At 42.5% G+C, this 23319-nt stretch overlaps 1 protein-coding gene across 2 annotated transcripts in view; it reads left to right on the top strand.

Annotated features, from left to right (window-relative positions):
- The first annotated feature begins 13471 nt into the window (after window positions 1–13471).
- TRAF3IP2 (TRAF3 interacting protein 2) overlaps window positions 13472–23319 on the top strand; it is a 30029-nt gene continuing 20181 nt past the window's right edge. Inside the window, exons 1-3 of one of the 2 annotated variants that reach the window (XM_044426325.1) lie at window positions 13472–13629; window positions 15684–16627; window positions 22510–22577. In XM_044426325.1, coding sequence (XP_044282260.1) covers window positions 16599–16627; window positions 22510–22577 — 97 coding nt within the window. In that variant the 5' untranslated portion in view covers window positions 13472–13629; window positions 15684–16598. The remainder of the gene's footprint in view (window positions 13630–15683; window positions 16628–22509; window positions 22578–23319) is intronic. The other variant, XM_044426333.1, reaches the window with a different exon arrangement.

Raw genomic sequence — 23319 nt, forward strand, 5'->3', positions numbered from 1 at the left:
TGGCTTTACCTTCAGTGGCCTAGCAGGGTGGGCTGTGAGAGAGACATGGCAGAGCACAGCTCCAATTTTCTCAGAGCAGGAGCAGTGAATGAAGTGATACTGAGGCTCTCACACTCCACTACTGCCAATGACAACTTACCAGAGGGGAAGTCAGGGGAAGAAGGAAGGAATTGGGCAGAGACTGGATATGCCTCCTTGTTCTTTGATGGGACTTCAACTTCTTTAACTTTGACAGGGTTCCTCCTTATGCAAGCAGTCCAAATTGTCATATGTCTTTGCAAAATCATTTGAATTCCAAAAACTGAAGGTTGCATTTCATCTGACGGAAGGCCTTTTCTTAAAGTTCAGTGTGTTTGCATAGGATTACAGTCATGCTGCTTCGCGACTAACAACAACAGTCGTGCTAATCCTAATAAATTGTTCTGCTGGCATTCTCTTTCTGTGATCAGGCTGGCATGTGTGCAGGTGTTTAATAAGCCACGGTATGTGTGCTGCATACTTGCTTCCAAAGCTCCCTAGCTGCCTTCATTAGATGCAGTCTGTGCAAACTGGATAGGGGTGGGTGACTGGGGTGGTTACAAATTACCCAGAACCCCTGGCCTGTTCTGTTATTGCTGGGTGGCTTGTCAATCACTCCACCCTTCCCTGTGGCATTTGCAGGTAAGGACAAACCGCACCTGTTGAGAGTAAATAGGGAATTGGGCAATGTATACCTGGCATGCAGTGTCTGCATATGCATACAGTAAGTATGTAACACACATGGCTCTGACTTTTCCACACTTTGTTGTGCTGCAGCCTGGAATTCATTGCCATTGTTACCACTTAATGTATACAAGATACTCCACATTGCAAAGGTGCAAAATATCTTTACTGTGGCACGAAAGTTAAGCATCATGCTGTGGAGATGCTTTTCCTCATCAAGAAGTGGAAAACTGATCAGGACTGAAGGCAATATGGATCGAGCCAAATATAGGACAAATCTAGAGGAAACCCTGTTTCAGTCTGCAAGGGAACTGGAACTGGGGCAGAGGCTCAGCCTCCTGCAGGATGATGACCCAAAATAAGACTGGAGCAGTTTAGAAACAAGAACATGAACATCTCAGAATGGCTCAAAGCCCAGACTTCAATCTGATTGAGAATCTGTGACAGAACTTGAAAATTGCTGTTCACCAGTGGTCCCATCTGTCCAAACAGAGCTGGAACAGTTTTGCTTAGAAGAATGAGCAAGCATTGTGGGTTCCAGATGCATAAAACTGTTTGTAGGGATTGGGCACGCGCCTTCTATAATGCGGTCTTCAAAGGGCTTTGAACCACATTTTGATTCAGAGGAGGAGTTGTTGTTGTTGTTGTTGTTGTTGTTGGAATCTGAACTTTCAAGGCAAGCAGACCCAGAGATGTGGCGGGCAAGTTGCTGCAAAGCAGTTTGAAATTCTGTAGGAAAATTTAGTGAGCATGCTAATATGGGAGGGGGAACACATCATTAGCCTGATCATATGGTATCAGGTTAGGAAGGCAGACCAACTGGGAAACATTAGACACTTCAAGTAACTGACCATTAAGCATTTTGATCCATCTTGAAGGTAGGATTAGTTCTTTTCAGTGTGGAAGGGAGAACAGGTTTTGGGTCTGGAAACAACTTCATATCTTTAAAAACCCTTTCCCTAATGGCCAGTATTCTAACTTGGCTTGTTGCTTTTGTTACTGCTTTCTGCAATCCTCTTTTGTATTACAAAGCCAGCCTAGCCAGTTAGCTTTAAGCTAAGGAAGACTTTTAGTTTAAAAGCTTTGTCATAATCCTATTTGGAAGGAGAGGGAGAAGACAAGCAGTGATAAAAAAGACTCCCAGCTGGAATTACCACTGAAGGTGCTTCCACCACCTCCAGGGAGTGAACATTTATTCAACCAGCAAATGCCAGTTTGTTTTGCTTTCTTTAACTTTCATGTGACAATAAAAAACACTTGGCACCTTCACCACGCTGAGTATCTTATGTGCATCCAATTAAATTCATGCCAGTGAAACCCATTTCAATTCCAGGTTTCCCCACAACAAAATTTGGAAAAGACGGGGTGGGGGGGGATATTTCTGCAGAGCAGTGTACATATCATGATGAAGTTCTGCATTTCAACATTTACCATTATATGATGGTCTATCACTTTCCAAGGTTAATGTAACCTTGGAAATTCTGTCGTGCCTGGTAAGATCCTGGAATTCTGCCATGCCTCTTTATCAGCCGGGACCGGATGGATGGTCCAAGCATTCTGGGTGCAGTGGAATTACCAAGAAGAGGAGGCGCCTTCCCTTGGGACTGCTCAAGTCCCTGCTCACACATCCTATCAGGCAGCGTGGGGCTCATGCAGAAGCACTGTGGGTGGCCTGCACAGTAGGGATTTCCCTCTCGTTTTTGTTCTAAAAAGCTTACATGAGAATAGGAAGCCTCCAATTTTAAAGCAAGAGGGAAGCATAAATGAATCATCAGAGTCTGTGGGACACGGTTCTAGTTAGAGGTGCCAAAGAATAACAGAAATGAGCAGTATCTGCTGCATATGAAAAGCAGTGCTCCCCTTCCCTTTCGCCAGTGCAAGGATGAAGAGCCTTGGGCCGAACTAACATGCAAGGAAAGCAGTTGCAAGTCCTTTTCTCCCTCTGACATCCTATGGAAGAGAGGGAGAAAAGGAGGGAGAGGCTGTTTGCTCTCACTGTCTAGAACTGCAGAGCTGATCCAAATACTCAAGAAGACCATTGTACCAATTCCAGACATTATCGTGGCCTTGCTTTATACATAAATCAAGTCAATTAAGTTTTTCCTTTTGTTTTAGCACTGTGCTGGGAGGAAAGTTTGATCAGCTGTTGCTGCTTCTCTGAGTGCTATTAAATGTGCAAGAAAGAATGTAGTAGGGCCTCTTCAGAAAGCACTTATCTTAAGGCATCATATCTCATGGTATCCATAATAAAATCTCTGTGCACACACATCACATTTGGGTGTGATGCTTATTTTTATTAACACAAGCATATGAGGATTGTATTACATGTCCTTCCAGACAGCTTGTTATGTCTCCGAGACAGTCAAGCTAGCAAGACTGTGATCATGGCAGCAGGATGTACACTAGCTTGGCAGAAATGGCGATGGCCAGCATTTAGAAGGGCTTGAAAGGGGAATTTGAGAAATTCAAAAGAGAATGAGGCCACCAGTGGTGCTAGCACTGTGGCCCAGAAGTACCAGTTGCTGCTGGAGACAAGTAGGAAGGTGCTCCTGAATCCATGTCCTTCTGTGATATTTCCATTTGGGCATCTGGTCACTCTTGGAACCCACAGTAGGACTTTGGTCTGATCCAGCACAGCACTTCTTAGTGTACCGACAGCAGCAGCAACAAAGGACAGTTATTGTCATGTGCACGCACTCGGATGAGATTCCCAGGTGTGCACAAGAGACGGATGGCTTGGGTGGGAATGACGGCTCAGACTTGGAGGAGGGGGAGTGGAGAGTTGACCCAGCCGTGGCTCAGAGTTCTCTCTTTGATATTGGAGTTGCTGATACTAGTGAAGCCCCAGCTGCCCAAACTCTCCGGGTGAGCCAGCCAGAGCCAGCTCTGGATCAAAGAACTTCAAGGGCAACCACAGAGCCCCCTCCCCTCCCTCCTGGTTGTGGGAAAGAAGCCAGCGGGGAACAGGCTGGGGAGGGGTTCTCGGGGGGAAAGCTTGACACCCCAGGAGACATGGACGCGAGGGCTGGTCGATGCACCCACCGGATGGACCACTTAGGGGCTCAATGGGAAGAACATTGGCGTGCCTGCTTCCAAAGACCGGCCCCAAAGGGCTCATAAGCAAAGGTTTGGGTGAAGAGGGTAAGAGCAAGGGGGCATCATTCCAGCTGGTGTATGTGTTTCAAATTCCACATTGTGAATAGGTTGACTTCTATAAGGAATAAAGAGTCGTTCAATAATTGCTGAAGTGCCTGTCTTGTTTGGGAGGGGATGCCTAGCCCATAACAGTTATATAAAGCCACACGAGGTTTGCTTTGAGGCAGAGTTTGCTTTGGCACACTTTCCAAAAGTTGAGGGCCTTTTGGCGCATATGATGGAAGCACTTGAGCTGAAACAGACTTAGTTGGATGGTGAAATTATCAACCATGTTGCCAGGATTGAAACATTTTAACTCTCAGCCAATGAAAGCCATTCCCCACTTCTCACGCTTCGCAATTAACTCCCCCTGGTTCCCATGCATTCTCCTTCTCAGAGGACAGGCCTTTTATTGGCACGGCTGTCAGAGGAGAATCCTTTATTGGAGGGTGCCTTTTATTTCCAGGGGTGCCCTTTATTTCCAGGGCTGGCTAGTCCAAATCCAGTTTAAACATATTTTCCTTTTCCTGCAATGTTTACATTGGCCACCTTATTGGCAATCAGCCTATGCAAGAAAGCTGCTTTTCGTGCACCAACTGGGAAGCGTTCATAGGTACTCGAAGCAGTGAGTGCTGCCTCTCTCATAAGTCTTCCTCAGCTGATTGAGACCCTTACTCTCAGCAAGGTGCCAGTGGGCAGTAGCAATCCCCACAGGTGTCCTCTCCCCAACATGGCTAGAATAACAGCACTATCCCCAGTAGCAGGGGTCACCTTCCAGGGAGAATGCTCCCAGGCTGCTCCATGAGTGCACTGAAGAGGCACTGACATGGACGGGGCTTCTGATCATATGCAGCATACTCAGAACTTGGCTTGCCCTCCAAACATCATGGCCTAAAATCAGGGTTTCCAGGTATGCTTGAGCTCCAGGCATGTTCCACAGTGCATGTAAAGTCAAACAAGGGCAGGTATGTTCCTAAGAGAAGTGAATATGACTGGTGGTAAAGATATTCTACATAACAAGATCTTGCACCCCCTGGACTGTTCTCAATGATCGGCCACCCTTGCAGTGACCTGCAAGATTTCTTTTTCCCTTCTTCAATTTTAGCTTAACATCCCACCCAGCCTCCTGTTTCTGGCAGTGCAGCCAAGTTGCAAAGCTGAACTACATAAGCAAGATCCCACTATTCAAACTAAAGCAGAGGAAATGAGTCTATTAGATATAAGCACAAATTAGGTTTGCCAATTTATTTAGTATGCCTGGTTTACACAGTCAAAATTGGCATTCTTTTCGCTGCTGCTAGATATCTTCCAGGCATATTCTCCTGCTTTGCTCTGCTTTGCTTTGCTTATTAATAACATTTATATTCTGTCTTATCTGCTAAAAAACTTTCAAAACATTGTATGGCAATTTAAAACAATGAAAGAGTAAAACAATGCAAACAAGAGCACTAAAAATGGTAAAACATTAAACTGCATTTTCCAAACTAGATGGACACATTTTTGCATCTTTTACAAAAAAAATGAGAGAGTGGGGGGACAGTCATAATTCTTGAGGGATGCATTCCACAGTTTGGAAGTATTGCAAGGGAAAGCCATTTTGTCCATACAGGCACAGAGACATACAGGCCTGATGTATACAGTACTGATGGCCTCAAACCCCCTCCCCTCACAACCAATCTATTTTGATGCAATTATATGATGTTTCCCTCCCTTCCTAAGACACTGGAGGGGAGCTGCTCAAGAACATTTTACCAGCTTTTTAATGCCTGATTAACTAGCATGATACTCACCCCAAACTAACCTTCTTGCACTATTTCTGTAATTGTTTCCCAGATTCCTCAGACCAGTTATCTGTATGTCACCGTTTTCGCCAGATATATATATACCAGCATGTGCTAAACTTGTGGCACTTGTGGCACCAGGAGGAGGAGGAGTGGCTTCTGTAGGTGGTGCCAGTGCAAACAAGGTGTCTTATTGGGTTTTGCTGTTTTGGAATCACTTGCTCCTGTGTAGGTGTGGAGACACAAATCTTTGAATGGCACAAGCCTCTCGCCTGGCTTCAAATACTAGGTGAGGAAGCCTGCCTCTTGCTAGCTCAGCATGGAAAAATATGTCTGTCTGTCTGTCTCCTTCATACTAGCAAACCTGCAGACAGCTTAACAAATCACAAAGCAACTTCTTTCAAAGGGCCATTTCCCTGAACGTATCACTTTTCAAACTCCTTGTTGGGAATGAAAGAGGTAGTTGCTCTTGGCACATATTTAGAAACATGGCACTGACTCTTCTAATGAGAATAGCAAGGCCTGGGAAACAAAGTCTGCAGGCATAGAGTTGGCAAACGGAGAACAGTTTGTCTCAAGGCCACCATCTTCAGGTGTTCAGTCAGGCTCTGGGAACTAACAGGGCCTGGAAGTGTTGGGAGGGGACATAGGAGTCAAGCCAGAGGAACCTGGTCCGATCCTTGACCTGATGGGGTGGCATCAGGCAAGAAGGGCCAGCCACCTACAGGGCCTGCATACAGCTAGCAAGCTTGCCCGTCTCCAGAGGGGCGTTCCCAGAGGGGAGCAGTCGAGGGTTAGTCAAAAGGAGGGTTCTCAGAAATCACTTCTAGTTTGGATTCAGTGAACCTCTCTGCATGTTCAGAGTCATTTTATTTGCTGGCTATAGCTTGCCGGATGTACACTGGAAAGACAGAACTTTTGCCAGAGAACTGTCTGTTGTCTGAAAGAGAGAAGCAGGGAGCCAAGCTCCAGACACTCCATCTGCTTCTCCCACAATTGCATTTCTGTGTGACATTTCACATTTCAACAGGTCACATTTTAACACAGTGGAAATTGCTGTTTTCATTAGTATGTGTCCCAACAGTGCATTTTGCATAAATATTGCAACCATGCTTACTGATAAACAGAAAGGGCTTTAGTGTAGGTTTCCCCACCCTTATTATTCTTATTAATTTTGCTTGCAAAAGAGTTTGAGACAGCATTTTAACATTTCCACACTGGAGAAATAACCAAGCAGCCTGCAGTTTGTGTCAATGCAGTCCTCACCTTACACCAGCAGCATTTCAAATCCTAGCACCTGCTGACAGTCCTTACCACACTGGAGCACGTTTTCTGCTTCATTCATCACTGTCAGGGTCTTATGAACTAGGACGTATTCCTGCAGTTGAGAAAGTCAAGAAGCTGAAAATTCGACTTATATGAAACTGCCTACAGGTCTGGTTAATAGCTGATGATTTCTACAAGAAATCCAGTGAAGGGAATTGAAGCATGTTTGTGCTTCCCCCAGATCCCAAAGCTGTTCATTTTTACACAGACCTGCTTGCTGCTTGTACACATTTTTACACAGACCTGCTTGCTGCTTGTACACATTTTTACACAAGCTGCTTGCTTTCCACACATGCTGGTCTGCAATTCTTATCATTCCCAGACAACACAGAAATTGGCCATGCTGGCTGGTAAATGATGGAAGGTTCAGGCCAGCACATTTGAGGCACAAGGATGGGAAAGACTGAACATGTACACAGATCATAAGCAAGGGCTCACACCAAGGATTTTATCTACGACAAAGCTCCAATGGTCTCAGCCATGAAATGTGGGACAGAATAATAAAGAGCATGTATAAAAAGTCTTCCAGAATGGTTTCTGATGGTACTTTAAAATATTACATGAAAACCTTTTACACAACATTATTGTGTCCCTAGACATTCACACAACCCTGGACAGTGAGAAATATGCATAGTGAACAGGTTCACTCCCACCACAGCTTTTTGTGTACCTGAAATTGCATCACTCCATGCCTGTGCTGCCCGCCTCGTCCTCACTGGTCCACGCATAGCGGCTGGATGGCTGAAGCAACTCCTGCAGTTGCCACTCTTTCCAGAGGTAAAAATGGTAGCTGTATGCCAGGATGTGGAAACCATGACCCTGGCTTTAGACAGCACAAAAAGCTCTGGTGGACGTAAACCTGTTCACTGTGCCTATTTTCTCCAATGTTTGTCCAATGAAGCCTCAATTGAATGTTTTCTACAACACAAACAGGGATTTATGTCTTCATGGAAAAAGCTCAGCGTATCCTGTTTATCATATATACTGAGCCAGCTAGCATCCCTGGACATACAACCAAGGAGGTGGCTGCCCCTCACCATTTTTACTGGACAATTCACATATGACTGGATACACACATACACAATCACGTGACACAATTCAGCGTGTGAATTTCTTCCCAATATTTTGAACTGAAAAGATTGTTCCTTCCTGTCTTCAGTGCATGTGGTAGACCCATTCACAGCTACTTTGCCCAGCTGTTTCATCCATAAATGAAGCCCAATTCTTAACACTAGATGAAAATACAGTTGCCCCCTCCCACATCATGGAAAGATGTAAGGCTATCAGTTACATAGTCAACTACATAACAAAATTAACTACTGCTGTGTATCTGTTATAAAAGGAGTTTGTGTTATTGGTTCCAAAACCTTTAAAATGACTAATGTATCAAGCTTGAAGCTATCCTGCAAGTGCAGAAATGTCCCTTATGTTCTGCCAATCTATGATCTTTCCCATTAAAAAGCTAATTGAACTATAAAATAGTAACAAGGTCAAAATTGGTAATAGTTTTCTTCCATTGGCTGCCATAACCCTGCAAACACAGCCTAGAAAACCTCTGGGTATGATCAAAGAACCAACACACAGCTGTCAGTTCATAGTGAGAACTCTGCTTTGTGTAGTATCCATTTTTATTGTTAGAGAAATTGCCTGGAAATAAACATGACAGATTAAAAATGGTCTGATCCAGATTCTGAATTTCAAATTTGATCCAGAATTTTTGCTTAGCTTTCTCCTCCATTGAAATAAGTGGAACTTTTTAAAAAGTGATTTGCTCTACTATGAATATTACTATATCACAGGATCATGCAGCACAAAACTTAAATACATTTACTCATAAATATTCCAGTGAGTTCAGTGAAACTTACTTTTCATAAGCATGTTTAGGATGAAAGTCCTAATTGGCAGAGTGCTGTAAAAACATGGGTTGGTTCTTAAAGTAATGCTGCTCAGTAAGTCATTGCAATTCCTATTTTATAGAATGGAAGAACTGAGCTTAATTAATAGTGACTTGCCCAAAGCCGCACAATAAGCTCCTGGCAAAGGTGTGACCTGAATCCTGGACCAGAGTTAAGTTCTCTCCACCCACTCTTAATTGACTTTGGAAATATAATTATGAAAGACTGAAACAACTACAAGGTATCTTTGAAGGGCTGCATCTTGATTTCAAGCAACAAAGGTGTTTATTTTTCTCTGCCCTGCTCACATCATGTACTGACTCCAAATATTGCCATATATATGTTTATATATTTGCAGGACATAGCATAAGTAAGCTGGATTAGAATCAGAGGAAGGAGAGAAAATTGGCAGAAGATCCATCAATAATTAAGATATGCATATGATGCCACATTATTGGCAGAAAGTAGCAATGAACTGAAACAAGTCCTGATGACACTGAAAAAAGAGAGTGCAAAACATTGCATAAAGAAAGCAAAGGAACTGTACAGCTTTAATGTCAACAAAGAAGAAATTTTAAAAAGATTATGTGTACCTTGGCTCAATTATCACATCAAAGGAAGACTGGAGCCAAGAAATTAAAAGAAGACTGGGACTTGGAAGCACAGCAATGAAGCCACTAAAGAAGATCATCAAGTATAAGGATGTTTTACTGGAGACCAAGGTCAAACTCATGCAAACTATTGGGTTCCCAATGACTATGTCTGGGTGTGAAGGCTGGACAGTCAAGAAAACAAGAAAAGGAAGAAAAGGTATGTGTTTGAAACATGGTGCTGGAGGAGAGAATTGTGAATACCCCTGGACTGACAAACAAGGTGTTCCTAGATCAAATCAAACTAGAACTTTCTTTGGAAGAAAAATGACAAAGCTGAGGCTGTTGTACTTTGGACACTCCTTGAGAAGGCAAGACTCTCTGGAGAAGACAATCATGCCAGGGAAAGTCAAAGGCAGAAGAAGAGGAAGGCCTACTATGAAATGGATTGAGTTTGCAGGAGCTGATCAGGCTTGTCAAGGATGAGACATTTTGGGGGGCATTCATTCATGGGCTCTCCATAAGTCAGAGAGGACTTGAAGATGCATGACAACATATTTATTTGCTTAGATACTAGTGCAAGCAGTGTGTGTACCATGGCTTTTTAAAGGCAATTTGAATGTTCAGATTTACACCTGTGCATAGCATGTACCTGACTTGCCTGACCATCTAGGAATTAGTCTGTTAGGTAAGTAACATATCTAGAAATTGTACAGACCTATTGAAATACATACTTTTTGAAAAAAAAGGACAAGAACTTGCAGGAAAAATACTTAGCCTAGATTCTTGCTTATTCAAATGAAATGTATGTTAAAATAAAAAGGAGCAGGGTTGGACTCAGAATATAAGTGCAATCATAACATTCTTGGACTGCTTTCTAAGGAAAGTTAGACAGCTTTGCTGTCAGGAAGGCATGTCTATCAGGGAGGCCCATGGTATGTACTTCATTTCCACACCATCCTACTTCTCTGCTCGTTGGTTGAACTTAATTCCTAGTCAAAATCAATAGGACTTAAGTCAAGGACTAATTTGTCCCACTGTTGTGACAAAACAAGGCTCATCTAGCTTGGTCCAGATACAACCCACAGTATGACAATGTATACAAATGTAACTTTTATATTTCATTCAAATAATAAATAGCTAAATTACTTATGCATAGTGATTACACTGCAAAATGTGGTGTCTCTTGCTAGATTTCAACTTTACCTTCCCCTACTCTGCTAGCAAACAGGAGTAAGTGTTATTATTTTTTTATAATTTTTTTGATTTATATCCTGCCTTTTTCCTACAAAGGGCTCAAGGCAGCTTACATTATCTCTCCTCCTCCATCTTATCCCCACAACAACAACCCTGTGAGGTAGGTTGGGCTGAGAGACTGTGACTGGCCCAAAGTCACCCAGTTGGCTCCATGGCCGAGCGGGGACTCGAACCCAGATCCTCTGAGTCCCAGTCCCATGCTCTTAACCACTACACCACACTGGCTCTCCTTCACTCATATTCCTAGAAACATGTTTGCTTGACATCATTTCATCAATTCATTTTTTTGAAAAAATCATTAAGTATCTGCTTTTAACCAATTTAATCAAATAATGACTATGTTTAAATAGATTTGCATTTTACAGGAACGTCACTATAGGTGCTTTTAATAGCATTTTTAATGAAAGCAGAATATGTTACGGCTTAAAGGCCAAAGCTTCCAATTTATCATTAATGGGGGACATTCTTAGCCCCTAAATTCCTTATTACATTAACAAAACAAGAGCAAAAATATTTAAATATAAACAAAAATGTCCTTCAGACTCAAGACCAAACTAAATGAGATAGGGGTAGAAGCTGGCCTTTTCTGCATGAATCTGAGAGGGGCCATATTTTTTATTTATGTATTTATTTATAAAAAAGAAGCTATGTTGGGAAAAGGGTTGAAGATGCCATGTGATGAAAGTTAAACCTTGTCATTGTCTAAATTTCCCCTTTAATTTTGCCTCATGGACAAACAATGTCTTTGGAGTCAGATAGTACTGAGGTGGGGTGCTTTTCACCAGCAAGACGTGGGGCGCATGTCCCATGCACCTATACATGGAAGCCCATGTAGAAAAGAAGCAGCTGGAAAAAGCAATTTGGATTGCAGGGAAAGTATTCCATACTTCTTTCCCATCCACTGCTCTGCTGAAAATTTCAGCACACTGAAGCTGCTTTTTTTTTTTTTTTAATGAGTAGGATCTCTTTGCACAAATTCAGATTTGCTAAGAGTGCAATTCTCACTGAAGGAAGGGCAACACAACTTTCATCAATGCCCCCTTTCCCGTCCAGGCTTCAGTGTCCCCTGTAAAGCTACTCTGCAGATTTGGAGAAGCATCTGGAACAGGGTGAGACGTGGTGCATGGTCTACAGTTTTCAAAAGAAAATCTGTTGTAATGGATTGTTCCCAGAGTGGCATCTTTAGTATCCCCTTTGATTTTCTTTCAGCTTTCAAAGTGAAATTGCAAGTGGCTTTTGACAGGCATAGAATGTTTTTTGAGTCTACATCCCTTTAGATTCTTTCTCTGCTAGTGAGCAGAACAGCCACCCGGGCAGGGTAGGAATAATTTATCTGTTCATAACAGGATAGGGTAGATCAGCACAGAATAGGCCACACTGATAAAATGGCATCAACTGGAATTACGGCAAGGTTTTACTTTGATTTTAACATATCCATTTGAATACTATTGTAACTAATTTAAATCCACTGAAGAAATCTTTTCATTAGCATCTAGCTAATTGTTTTGCTTTGAAAAATAAAATGCTAAAGTTACATTGATTTGAGAAGACAACATAAACTGCATGATCAGATAGGATATGTCAAACCCAAATGTCTTCAAAAAGGTGGAAAGGTAGTGTGACAGGAGCTGTAACTTTGGAGATTGCATTGCCATTCTGTTCTCCTCATCACACCTGCAAAAAAGGTGCATTTTCTGAGGCTTCAAGAAAGACAAGGGCAGCGACTCAGATAAACTATAGGAGAGAGTCTGTTTCAGTAATGATTGATTGTCTACCTGTGTGGAAGATGTACTGGACAATGTCCAAGCAATAAATTGCAGGTTGGGGCATCCTGGTTGTTAAAAATAAGGTAAGTACAGCAGGCTGCTCTGCTAGCTATGCTCAGGTGTACATTTCTTGAGGACAAAATATTGGATGGGATCAAAGTACTTGTGATGTACTCTATGATTAAACATAGCTCAAATCTTGATACTGATTTATTTACTGCTCATTTTCAAACTTTTCTGATTGGTGTGCAGCTTCAGGCAGGTATAGGTATAACTTCTGTTATAACAGTGCTGCAGTTTTGGTGGTGAAGTGGGGAAAATACCAAATAAAGCTGTGTCTGCGTACAACCTTAAAAGGCTTTCCAGCACTGGCAATTCTAAATCCAGCTTCCTGAGCTGAGCTGAGTTCTAGAGTAGCAAATGCACCTGAAGCAAGCAAAACTGCACAGGAACATGTAGCCCCAGATGTTATCTGATTCTAGTTCCCACCATGCCTCATGATTTGTCACACTGGATGCAGCCGATAGAAGTTGGATTAGCACAACATCTGGAGGGCCATAAGTTCCCTACCACTGTTTTGGATAGTTAATAGTACTTCACACACAGACTGCAACTTTTAAAGTTCCCCGTCAATATACCCTGTAATCTTAAAAGAGATAAACATCCAGCACATGCTAACCTGAAACCTTCGTGCGTGTTTAGTAATAAATAGCTACCCTACTGTTTCCTGCGTACCAGCCTTACTTCTACCTGGCTACACGTTCCGAAGGCCAGACCGTTTTTCTTCTTCCATACCTTCCCTCTGAGTGAGGGGGGAAGAGTCCAAGTTGGCCTTCTTCCTTTCCCTTCCCCTGTACTTCTAGCAAAACCCGCAACCGTGCTGCTTCCTTAGCTTATCTCCAGGCGGCCCGCAGCAATCTTATCGGTTGCTCTTTCCCCCTTGGCTGGGCCCTGCCCGCCTTAGAGAGCGCGGCGTCCGCTCGCTGCTTGTGTGATTTGCATAGAGAGCTCCACTTCCTGGTACGAGCCGAGCTTGTTCAGCAACTTACCTGCGAGGGGCACGGAGCAGAAACAGCGGCAGACAGAGGAGTGACAGCCCCAGGAGGAAGGGGCAGGGGAGCTAGAAAGGAGCGGGGGGCCTTCTCTGCCTCCCGGGTCAGATTGTGGGGGTTCTGAGGTAAGGTCTTCGAGGGCCTGTTCCCTTGCCTATTTCCTGCTAGCTTTTGATCCACTTTGTCTTGTGTGGCGCCGTCTCTGTCTGTGCGCTTCCTTTTTGGATTGCTCATTCTCTCGAAGCAAAATGGTCGAGGTTTATTGCTGGGCCACCATTTAGCGTGCAGATACATCAGATTGTAAGAGGGAAGGTCAGATATTTTGGAAATGTACAGTGTGATTATTCTCCTGTTCTCCAGCACGAGTGTTATTTTCAGAAAAATGCCAAGAAGATACCTGCTTCCAGATGACCGTCTGCATTGTACATTGGCTGGGATTTCTACACTTCTCCTTCTGTCCTGTAACAGCCTTCCCCAGTGTGGCATCCTCCAGTTGTGTTGGATTACATCTCCCAGCATCCTCCAAGAAGCTGGCTAGGTGTGTGATAGGAGTTGTAGTCCAACATATCTGAAGGGTGCCAAGTTGAAGAAAACTGCTCTGTACTAAGGTTACAAGCCTATATTCACTTGCTTGGAAGTAGACATAGGTTTACACTGTAAATGTGTCGTCTTCAAAATCTCCTTCTCTCACACATTTTGAAACTGAACATACCGATTGTGATACTTCCCTGAATTAAACAGAGATGTTGGGATTTTTGTATGTTTCTGAAACATTACTGCAGTCAACAGAGCAAATACAGTGTTTGGCTATTACTAGTAAAGAAAAGCAGTAGACAAGGTAGACATTGCTTTTATGGATCAGAGAAGAGTGCAAGCTTTTGAGTTACACAGCTTTTGGTGTCGGGTGAAATGAAAAAGGAAGGTAAGGCTAAGTATGTTAACTGGAAAGAATGTCCTGTTGGGCAGCCTTAAGCCAAGTCCTCGTAAGGACACCCATGAACTAGTTGAAGCTAGGCTTCTCTTCTGGATATTTGACTGGTTAATATTGAGGTAGAGCCTTCTCAAATTTTAGCCCAGGGATCTGAGCAGAATCTCTTGTTCACTCTTTTTAGATGAGTTATGAACCCTTCATTATTTCTTGTGGCATACTTGAGTTCCGCTCAACAACAAAAAAGGTTTTTATATAATTTAGTGCTGTATTGTTTTTACCATAATATTTTAGTTTGATTTTACTTAGTAATAATGGTTAGGATAGGGCTGCTAATGTTTGACACAAAAAGCAAAAATATGAAGCCTGTATTGGGCTTCTAATTTGCAACACTGTCAAAGTGGGTGATTTTTATGGGTCACAATTTTATTTGGCATTTATTGCTATTAAAATTAGCATACAGATCAACCATAGATAGATAAATAGATGTTAAACTTAATATCTGTTTCTATCAGGATTGTCTCAAAATCTTAAACTGGTACAAACTTAAATTGGTTGTCAAGTGTTGGGAATGTCCTATTGAGTGCTTTGGGCTATCTTATTTTCTTGTGACTTTGACATACTCAGAACTGAGTATGGTTAAAAAGAGGATAGCAGGTTAGATGGAGGGTTGGTTTGTCCCCATGAGGCTTTTCCTACGATCTTCTTAAGTTAAAAAAAAACCTGCACTTTGTGAGGAAAATATATACAGGCAACTGTAATTCTTGTGTTCTGTGTGTGTGCCCCAGCTTATGGGCTTTTCTCTTAGCGGTATTAAATGGCATGAAATTGACAGCCTTTGAAGTTGGAATTTACCTAGTACGCCATACTTCACTGCACATTCTTTCTCTCTGCTGTCAGAAAAGGTTTAATCAAAAGCAGGCTAGTATAATCAGGCCTGTTCAGTGATCTTATATGCTGATACAAGCCTTTAAAGGAGGAAACTACACAGATTTCAATCATGCTAGGAAAATTGTACTAAGAAATGTCAAAGTTGGACTTAAGCAGAAGGGTTAAGCAGATGTGAGTTTTCTTGAATCCTGAATGTATTAGACTGTGAATTTGAACCCTCAGTATGGTCCTATCTAGAATAAATTATCTGAGCAGAGCATCTGTATCTTTTCCTATGCATCCATTCCAGTAAAAACCTGAATGGGTGCTGTTCATTGAGGCCATCATTTAGTTATGAACATTTGTGTGTTGTTATTTTAGCTAAGAAGAAACTACTTCGTCTGCATCTGGTGCTCCCTTTCCTTTCAGCTGCAGTGGCAGGCCAAATGGAAGACTTACTGTTGTGCCTCAACATCTGGGCCTTTTGCAAGTTAGATTTGGAAGTGGCTGCTGCTCACAAGAGGCCGCGTTGTCTGCCAAATAGCTTGCTGAAGACTGCCAAGATTATTTGTAGAAGGAATCTGTTGCGTAACTTTGTACTTCAGACAAGGAAACAGCAGAAAGAACAGAAGAGTGCTTAAATAACAGAACATAATTTTGTTTTGTGGCTCAAACTTTACAGATTTCACAACAGAAAAGCATATTCAACTATGTAAATACTAATATCAATATCTGAGATTAAATTTCAGTAACAAGTATGGCTCAGGTACCTCTGTACTCTGTAGAGTATGGACTGCAACTCCTAGCAAGCTTGACTATGCTGGTGTGGAATGATAGGAGCTGAACTATAAAACATCTGGAAGGTACCAGCTTAGAGAAATCTGCTATGCATTTGAGCTGGTTCAGTGAAAATAAAATAGAGAATAGAGAATAAAATGGTATACGTTCTGTATATTTTTTTTAAGTCCTGCGACACTCTGGACAAGGATGAGATTCTGACAAATTAAGATGCTGAACATGTAGAAAGGGACAACATTCCAACTCAGTCAGCATATTTCCTGTGATATTTCATTTAGGAGTGCATTTATATACATCACTGTAATTGAAATCAACTGGACTCTGTACAGTTCTCAGTGTCTTTTTTCAATTTGATATTGAACTTTTCCCTGTATACAACTGCAAAACTAGTGAGGATGAAGAAACACATCAAATCAACATTCCGGAACACATTATTATTCTTTCAAACTTGGCAAGAAAATTAACCATGAAGAACATGCACTTCTTCAAATTAAATACATGGAATTTTGGACCAGAGAGCTGCACAGGTCAGAATGGAGAAACAAGCATGCACTCAGTAGGAGCTGAAATCCATACATTTACCATTGTGCCTAATGCTATCTTTGTGAAGAGGGAGTTACTTGAATTGGGGCTACTGTACACATACAAAGGGATAATGATGGGCAATGAAACTTTTTTTAACCACAGCTGTAAGTCCACACAAACAATTAGGGAAACGATCACACTTCCACACAAACACCTACCCCCGTATTGGTATGTAGCAGGGGTGACCAGATTTGCGCAACAGAAGAGCCACATAGGGTAAATGTCAGATGTTTGAGAGCTGCAAGATGTTAACAAATATTTATTTACTTTACTAGACCAACAGACATTGCTACAATTATCAGGCTTGTTACTGCTAGTAGAGGTCTTGTGAGTTTCCATCTTGGCTGTTAGTCATTGAAAATTTCTATGACTAACTTGACTAATCAATTAATATGTATTTCAGCCAATGCAGCCCCCCATGTACCTAGTGTGTCATCTGCCAGACATGGGAGGACTTATTGCTGAGTAAACTTCTGTTAGGGCACCGCTATGCTTTCAAGCCAAAATAGCTAATACCCTTTTGGAGTGGAACCTTTCTGTGTCCCTTTTAGCTCTGAAAATCAGAGGAAACGGAGCAGCTACACACTGCTGCCTCATGGCCCAAGAGCAGAAGCGGCTGGAAATCTTGGCTGCAGCTGCTGTGCTGGAAGCTTTGGCAAGGGCCTGATCCTTCCCCAGAGTGCAGGTGTTGTGCGGTCCCCTCAGCTTCAGGAGGTCCCATGGAGGACGCTGTCTGAATTCACACATCAGCCTTGGCCTCAATTCTGCACTTTGTCTGATCAAGTAGATCCCATCCCATCCCTTCTCTGCTCCATGACAGAGTTGAATAGGAACCTACTATACTATAGGCTCTTTTGGTCCCTCTGAAAGCCACAAAATAAATTCAGAGAGATGCACGTGGCTTGCGATCCTTGGTTTAGCCATCCTGGTATATAGTAATCTAAGAGGTTCTTCCTGCCAGCCAAGTCAAGGCCATGACATGGTGATCAGTCTGGGAAGAACTTTTTAAAAATGCAAATTCTGTCAGGATAGCAGATCAGCTCCAAAAGATCAATGTACAAATATAGTTGTTTGTAAAATGAAGAGAATGTCAATCCTAACCACATCATTTCCAAAATTTCTCAGCTGCCTGTCCATTCAAAATATTCCCCATCCATTAGTTCTATCATTTCATCTTCCTCAAAGTGCCCCTACCCACTTTTTTGTACATTTACATGTTACCCCTTTTCTCACAGTTCCCTCCTGCTCATCTTCAGATCTTTTCCTGCAGCCAATTTAATACATTTCATGGTTCTCCATCTGTCTCCAATCATTTCCCCAGTACTGTTTCTATCTGCCCAGTAACCTGTCTATCACCAGCCCCCCATTTTCTTAACCCTAACCTACAAATGGAACAAAAGATGTGTGCAAGAGACTGGCACATTCTCTACACCACATTGTAGACTGTGGGAGTCCTCACTGGATTCTGAACAGGAAGAGCAGCAGCAAGGTGGGGCAAGAGGAAGCTTCTCAAGTCTTCAACTTGAGGAACTTGGGGGTCGTTGGGAGGAACAAGCTGCTCCATTGGAGGAGCTTTGCAGTTCATGCTGTCTTGCTCTCCAGGAGCAAGAGCCACCCTGAGAAAAGAGCCAGAAGCTTTTCTGAAAGGCAGGGACCAAGGGGAAGTTTCCAGTTAGGTTCAGATTTACATGGGCAGAGGCTTCTCCCTCAACATTGGTAGGGGGCTATTTGGAGGTCAAACTGTTCTGTTATCAGGAGAGTCTCAAGAAACAAACTGTATTTCAAAAGATTGTTTTGAGTTTTGGAACCAGAGAGAAGGGACCAGCTCATGACATGTGGATGCTGTGTCCTAGCTTAAACCAAGATCTTCTTTAAATGTATCAAGAGTAAATGTATTGACTCTTGGATCTGGATTATCATAAAAGCAAGTGCCAGAGTAATGCTTTTTTCAAAGGATAAAACAGTGGATTTTTAAAATTACTGTTGTAGTGATTCCTCACCAAATTTAGCAACTTTCTGTTTTGGAGGATGCACAAGCCAGAACTGCAATTTTATAAATAAAATGTTGTAAAACAGCAGTGGGATGTGTTGAGGCACATAAGAACAGTATTTCAGAAATGGCACACTTGCACTATGGACATTATATTAACTCTTTGCCAGCCAGCAATGGTTTTTATGAAAAAAGCCAAAGAATTCCTGCTTATTGGCAATCTGGGAAGTAAACTATTTAGCCAAAAAGGGGGTTCTCTCTCATAGGTTGTTCTGAATTCTTTTTGGGGGATTCAAGGTGCAAGGAGGGGAGTCAGTAAGATCCATTGAGTTATAACATGTTCATAAATTGGCAAGCTGATTCTGCTAAACAAAGTTTGGTATGTTGGGATAATTTCATAAAATAGTTTTTCTTCAAATTAGTTATGGATTTTTAGTTGAATCATTGTCTCTTTGCAACCCTACTCTAAAGGAACTAGAGTAGGGTTTTTTGAACTAAAAGTGCTTTCAGAAAGAAATAATACCCTGGAATATGCTGTTCCAATACATCCAGTGTAACCCAACTGACAATTAAGATAAGATTAGTTGGAGAAGCCATTAAAGAATCTATATTGTTATTCCTGTTCCAGGTAGGTGCTGAATTAGTGAAAAACAAACCTGAAACATGGATTGGGCTGCCTCAGAGCTAGGTATTCTGGGCTGGCTTATTGCCTAGAACAAAAACGGGAAAGTAGAATCTTTTAAAGTCTTGTGTGTCACTGCATCATTTTCATCCAGACCAAGGGTAAACAATGACAGGGGGTCTCAGAGCCAATTCCATACCTCTGGAACCCACCAACCATTGCAGCCTACTGCCACCATGTTGTTGCCAGAATTTGGCAGAAGCAAAATCTTTTTTACTTTTTAAAACAAAGTGCAGTCCTGGTAGAGCCTGAACTTACATTAAAACAAGGTACATGCTGACCACATGCCTTGTTTTAAAGTGAAAAAGCAGCTTTTTGGGGGAGCTTCATAGTTGGTGGTGGTGACTTGAAGGTTGGCAGAGGACACAGAAAAGGGGTGCACACAGCTAGGGGGCACATATTGCCTACTCCTAGTCTAGGCCTTTGTGGTTTGTGAACTTGGTTTGTTTATAGGCCCTGGAATCTATTTTCCCATTTTGCTGTTGTTAATCGATCCTGGCTGGGAAATGGTTACTAAATATGTTAATACCATAAGGACTTAATTTAAAATATTGTACTGAAGTGTCTCTAATGCATCCTATACATATAACAATTTTTATTTATATCCAGGCTGTTCTGGCCTTCCTGCTCTAGCTTTATTTAGGAAATTGTCTGTTTTTATCTCTGTTGTTTATAAATTCTCTGGTGTCTATATGGCCAATATGTTAGCAGAATCAATATTTTGAGAGCAAACACAGTAAAAATAAACTGCTACCTGTCTTTCTGAAGGCATAGTAGTCTCTTTGCAAGGACAGTTGCTAATTATTCTTAATCATGAGTAAATTGCTATGATTATCATATCCTTATTAGCCTAAGGAGATGTAGGTTTAAAAATACAATTTAGGGAACAATCTTAAGGTTCTTAAGTGGGTGCCCCCACGCCATAAGCTGTTGTAAACCTCCTCTGTGACAGAGTGGGAGGTCCAAACTCAGAGGCCTTCCCTGGATGATAGTGGAGCTTTCTGTTGCTGTAGCTACCTTGCCAATGGCAAAAAGGATGTGTTTCAGAAGCAGATGGGGGGGGGGGATTGAGGGAGGCTTTTGATCTGCCAAATTCTAACCCCCCCCCCCCTTACCCAGATAAGCCTCCAGAACAGGTGAAAAGCCCTGTTTTCAGCAGCCCTGATGATGGCGTAGTGAATTTGCTTCCTCTTACAGTCAGAAAAATAACTGGGAAAATGAGGAAGGGAAAGCTCCCTCTCACTTTTCTTTTTCCTTTGTCTGGCCAAGGTTAGGAGGAGTTTAGATTTGGTGGTTCTTGTGCCATGGATTCTCTCCCACCTACTCCTGGAAGTTTAATGAAGAAGCTTTCCCACCTCACAGTGCTGCCCACTGCTTGCATTGTGCTGTCTGGCGCATAACAAATGTAGTGCTTAAATTGACTAGATATCATGAGTCAGCCCTGCACATATCCTCACTCACAGATCTTCTGTGCTTTTTTCCCTGTGCTTCCGTTATGGGCATCTACAAGTCACCCATGTAAGGTGAAACAAAGGAGGGCATGCATAAATAAATGAAACCCTCTAATAGGCCTTTATTTCCCAGCCTTTCAGTTCATTTAAGCATCCATTAAAACCAATCCTCTAAATATGAAAGGGGTGAATAAAGAGGCTGTTATCCTTGGGTAGCAGTGCTTGAATGTTGGTCTCTGCAATCTCATTTGAAAGGTTTTCAGCCTCTCCTGTGAATACTTCTTATAGCTTTTTGTACTGTACGTATTTGTGATGAATGTTGCTTTGCCATAATTGCAAGCATTCTAGTTAACTGTGCTTACAAACATGATTATAGTGCTGAAGGTGAAACACCCTCCTGTGCTGGCTGCTACCCTGAGCATATTTACAAGCTCAAGCATGCCTAACTGCACTTGATGTGCTGTCATTTACATATGTACGCATGCAGGTGCACACTAGCACACACACTATTCCCTTGTGTGAACAGGCTACTTGTGGATCCAGGCAAACACTGCAGACAGATCTATATAACAATGCCCAACACCCACCCTTATTTAAAGAGGAGGCTGCTTGAGGAAGAAGGTGGGTGTAGAGTGAATAAGCAATGGGTGGAGGAGATACTTAACCCTGTCTCCTCCTGTTTCCTGTCATGTTTTGTGCAAGGGTTTGTAGCTCGGGGGTTAAGCAGGTACTTTGCATGCAGGTCCCAGATTCTATCCTCTGCATCTCCAGGAAAGGCTATAAAAGCTCTGGCTTGAAAGCCAGAAGAGCAGCTGCCAGTCAGTGTTGACAGGACTGTGATAAATGAAACAAGGCTCTGACTTGGTGCAAGGCAGCTTCTTGTGTGCCTGTGATGCTTGCTTTCCTGTAGGGCCCCTAATGTTTGCCCACCAAGGGGAACCAAGTGTCTGGGGCCCTGCAGGGAGAGCAGCTTTCGGAGCACAATGCGGTTCAGAGCAGAGGAGCAACAAGGCAGAAGAGATTAAGCCCCTCAGCCTTGCCTCTTCTGCACTCCAAATCATTTCCTCCTGAAGCGGCCTTTCTGTTGTTGTTTGGCTAATGTTGGCTAATGTTAGTTAGTGCTTCAGCCTACATTACTGGCCATGTGGCAGCATTTGAATCATTATAGAAAGGGTCGATTATATCAAGAGCTTTTGCATAGCATCCTATGCATTTATTTACCACATCATAATTTTCAGTTTATTATTAATGGGCACAATTTATGTCCCATTGATTTCTGTGGTAGAGCTAAGCACACCCTCATTCTCTCTCCATTTCTCACTCTTAATAAAATCAATGGATTGGTGGGGAAAACAACATTGCTGTTCCTCAGCCCCAGTGAGTGAAATACACAGCTGAGGGTAGAAGGCACGTAAGGACAGTGCTTCCCAAGTATTCTCCTGCAGCTGAAACACCCAAAGCAGAGAGAGATTGTCAGATGTATTGATAAGTGCATCATATTCAGGGATATAGTCAAAGAAACGGTGCCTAATTCTCCTGCTCCAACTTCTTTAATGAGTAGTGGAATGTCTAACATTTCCTAAATAATATGGCTGGGGAAGTAATTTACCTGCCTACTCTCCATATATGACAATTAAAAGTTGTTTAATTTAAAAAAAATAACTTCTGCTGTGATCTTCTGCTTTGTTTTTTCCCATTCAGTTACCATTTACAGTTGGTACAGATTTCCACGGATTTCATACAGAATACGGAAGTGGCTTCCCTAGCAGGTTAGTATTTTTGAACCATTATTCCACCAAGTTGTTTCTTCTGTAAAAGCCATTGAACCAGTGCTGATAGAACCTATTCAGCTATGGTGGCTTCTGAGTCACTGTAGTTTAGTGCATTGTCTGAACCCAACCCTCCTCCCATAGGGCGGATATAAGCCTTATTAGCCACCCCAACTAGCCATGGCTTGTAGTTGGAACCCAACTACAAAAAAGGCATGTTCAAGTCAAACACCAGGGACTCCCTTGATAAGGGGTGCAAAAGGCTTGCCACTCTAGCTGAGGGACTAGCAAGCAACTACCCAAGCACCATAACATGCCAGAGCAGCAGCTGAGGAGAGCTGGGAAAGACTTCTCCCTTCCCTGCTAGCAGAGGGGGAAGAGGGAGGCACACTGCAACACACGGGGAAGCCACTCACAAGGTGGGAAGCTTGTCCCTTCAAATCACAAGCCTTGTCTCCTTCCCCAGGTCTTCTAGTTCCTGAGTTGCTACCCATTTGGGATGAATTGCAAAACCAGTGGGACTAGATGAAGCTTCCTAGAATATTCAAAATTCCCTGAGGATCCTGCTGGGAAGGGGGCTCAAAAGGAGTGACCCTCAAACACTATTTTTTCCAGGCTCTTGAGGGAGCTGGGGAGGGGGTGCCCTTGTGCCTCTGTTACCCATACATGGGAAAGTGAGGACATGAATACCTTGACCCTGACCAGACAAAAATGAGAATTTTGCTGTAAATGATGCTTTCCA

This window comes from Varanus komodoensis, unplaced genomic scaffold, assembly GCF_004798865.1.
Source record: "Varanus komodoensis strain SLA01 unplaced genomic scaffold, ASM479886v1 scaffold1, whole genome shotgun sequence".
Taxonomy (NCBI): Eukaryota; Metazoa; Chordata; class Lepidosauria; order Squamata; family Varanidae; genus Varanus; species Varanus komodoensis.